Genomic DNA, 3,494 nt, shown 5'->3' with positions numbered 1-3,494 from the left:
ACTGCGTGATTTTTTGTTAACGTTCAATGATCTGTTTTGAAGCCTTAATACACAGTATTATGGGCTGTTATACTGCATTGAACTGCTATCTTATCATAACTTGCTTTTCGTCACTAAGCTTTCCTTATTTTCCTTTATTTTAAACCTCGTTTTTTTACTAATTATTTTTTCGCAATGATGTCAATGCCGTTCGAGTCTTTTTTACCATTTATATATATGCGGAGGTACTTTTTTTAAACTGACAGAAAATATTGATTCTAACTAGATCCGATTATTTGAAACGATATCAACAAAAATCTCCGAGAATCAGAACTAAGATCTTTATTGCTTCATGTGAATATACATTTTCACTGAATTAGATTTAATTGTATTAATAATGACTGCAATAATTTACTAAATGTAAACCGCTTTCTTTTTATAGACTGTAGACAGTAGTTGCTCAATCGTTAACTGGACATTCTAAAAGTTTGGAACAGATTTGAAAAATTAGTGTTTTCTGGAGTTAAAAAGATTTTTTTATACTGCTTTCCTGGACTAGGAAATTATCCCTGCCTTTAATATATCCAGCGGGATTTCTGTTGTTTATTGATTTTGAGCTAAAGAATCTGTAGTTTGAAGACGTTTAATTCAATCGAGTTAGTTAATCCTACCGGATGTCCTAATTGAAGAATAACTCGTTTTCGTATCTAATTGGTGTTTTGTACTCAAATTTTGTATTTTTCTAATTTCACTCATGAGATTGAGTTTAATAGGCAGTTGAGTCATCGCTTCAATTATTAGATAAACAACAACACATTCTATGATAGAAATAAAAATTTTAAAATATTTTATTGCATTCGTTCGTTTGTTTAATTTTGTGGAGCTTGTAATGTTTATTGCCATTCATTTATTATCGAACCGTTAAGTTTTCTGGTCAAATTAATTTGTTTGAATTTGAGGTTTTTAGTCGATTTTAGGTCATTTTTGAATCATGAAAAGAGCATTGTCAAATTCAGCGGTATCTTTGAACCAGACGGAAGGCAACGATAACAAACAAACAGAGACAACAACTTATCAGCCCGAAACCTCAACTAGTAAAACGGAATCTATAGGAATCCATTTCTCATACAAAAACACTCAGCGACTCAGAAATAATGCCCGAAAGGGTCGCAACCTAGGCGGGTACCAAACTCGACACAGGGCGGAAGTTGTGGGCACAGAAAATGAGAATACTTTTGAAAATCAAGAGAAAATGAACGAAGAAAAACAGCTGCTGTCCAAAAATGAAGCGGAGACACAACGAGGGTCAAAACCAGTTCGTGTGCCAAAGCAAACTCGACAAATGAAATTGAACTTTTCTACAAATTCAAAGAAGCATTTCCCTGCGCTCGAAGGATCTAAAGTTGCTACTCCCAATGAAAATGAGCCGAAACCTGAACCCGGAAGTAAATCTCCAGGAAATGCATGGGAACGCAAGGCTCACCTGCAAAACTCAAAAAATAGTTCACCCGTTACGTCAAGTCCGCTGGCGAAAATGGCGAAGCCAAGTGAATCTCCGGTACCGTTTAAAAAGCCACTAGCTCCAGTTGAAAGTCCATTGACAATGAACAGTTCTGCAAATGTCGGGACCTATACTAGGTCCGGCTCTAAAGCGCAAGCCAAATTGTTCACGAAATCACCCGGATCAGTTTTCAACACAACTGGCAACGAATCGAAGGGTTCAAATTTGAACTCTTCACCCAGTGATATAGACTTGAATCAACATCATTTCTCATCGACTTCCTGGGCGGATATCATGGACGAAGTGGATTCCATCAAAAGTGGGAATCTGAGTTTGATGTCTATGGAAACGGGATCCTCTTCCTTGAACACTACGTTTGACAGTGTGGAATCGGGAGACGTTGACGGAATGATGCAACGCAGGAGCAAACAGATTGCGTATGGTAAGAACACGAAAGAGTACCAGTTCTATATTAATACAGTGCCATACGAGAAAAGGAAAAGAAGCGACCCGGCTACGCCGAATAAAGACGAAACATACAGCAGAAGACACTGGGACAACAAAATCAAGATCTGGAAACGTCAGATTAAAGAGTGGAGCTCGAATCGTATGAATGGATCACCGGCCGGATCTGAAAATAGTTCCGGGTCGGCTCGAAATTCTCTGGCCAAAATTCTTGAGAGTTTGCCCGTGGCTTCAAAAATGGACCCAAAGTCACCGATGAAAAAGACCCTTGCAGAGTTAGGGAACTTAACTCCTAGCAAAAGTCGTCTGCTCGAAACATCGAAAGTTACAAGTGGCAAAAGTCCAGCTAAGAGTCCGTTCAAAAGACCTCTTGCAGTTGTCAACATTGATAACGCTACGATTGAGGGCAGTCCGAGTAAGAAACGAAACTTAAACCCAGCAGCCCGAACTATTTGTACACGTTCGTTAGTCGCAGCTATGAACGAAGACTCGCTTCTTAATGACGATGATTGTCCGACTGGTAGTTCCCGACGCGTTTTGAGTTCTCGGGTTGACGAGTCATCGTGCTCGACTCTGGTTGACGAAAATAGTTGTATGTCGACAGACGCTGGATGGACTGTAACACGAATGCCGATGCCAAAGGAGGCGAATTCCTCAGCTTCGTCTCAACTTCAAATGTTTATCCAAAGCTGTCAGGCAAACAAGAGCGTTGCTACTGAACTGATGGGAAATAATGACGACGATATGAATTAGATTTCAAAAAAAAACATTTTCCTCAAAAAGTGTGAAATAATGTTTGAGATTCTATGAAAGACTGAAACTCAAAACTTATTTTTAAAAATGCTTCTTTTGAAAAGTTTGGACAATTTCTGAGTTGCTTATTTGATCTCTGTGTGAATATTTGGGCCGTTAATAGAAAAAATTTTACAAATGGGCTGAATTTCAAATTAATAACTTAACAACTGTTAAGTTTTTAAATTTCTCCAATTTTTATGCCTTGAATGAAAAGGGGAAATAGTTAATTGTCTTCAGCATTTATTGAGACTTTCTTTTTCCCTCATACACAAATGTAACCATTATAATCTCAATTATAATGCTGGAATTCGAGTAGTTTGAACCAAAGCTAATGCTACATATTTTAGCGCTACATCTTTTAGCGCTAACTATTAATTATCATCGCAAAAGTTCACATCAAGTTTTTATGGGTTCTGGAGGTCAAGGAAAAATCATTGTGGCCGTGAGGGGAAAAAGAAATATTCGATCAGTTCAAGATGCTATTTATTAATTTGACTCGATTTAGACTTTATATCATCTTAGGTGTTTCCCATTGTTGGCCCCCACCTCTTATGGATTGTGAACGTTGATTTTTTTTTTGGGGGGGGGGGGAGGAGGAGGAAGTGGAGGATATCTTATGCCATTAAAGCCCCTATTACGCTTTATCTGCGGCACTTAGGGGGAGCGAGGTGGTATCCGCTCTAACTCTACCTAAGCCGGGGGGGGGGGGGGTTCTGAGAAAGACCCTCGAAAGACCCAATACCTTTGTGCAAAT

At 38.6% G+C, this 3,494-nt stretch overlaps 1 protein-coding gene across 1 annotated transcript; it reads left to right on the top strand.

Annotated features, from left to right (window-relative positions):
- The first annotated feature begins 801 nt into the window (after positions 1-801).
- Positions 802-3,058, top strand: LOC142354008 (uncharacterized). Its single transcript, XM_075406259.1, has one exon. It carries the CDS (start codon positions 971-973, stop codon positions 2,696-2,698), a length of 1,728 nt encoding a protein of 575 aa, XP_075262374.1. The 5' UTR covers positions 802-970; the 3' UTR covers positions 2,699-3,058.
- Positions 3,059-3,494: the final 436 nt, after the last annotated feature.

This window comes from Convolutriloba macropyga, chromosome 15, assembly GCF_964194025.1.
Source record: "Convolutriloba macropyga chromosome 15, txConMacr16.3, whole genome shotgun sequence".
Taxonomy (NCBI): Eukaryota; Metazoa; Xenacoelomorpha; order Acoela; family Convolutidae; genus Convolutriloba; species Convolutriloba macropyga.
This window is presented reverse-complemented; position numbering and strand designations above follow the sequence as displayed.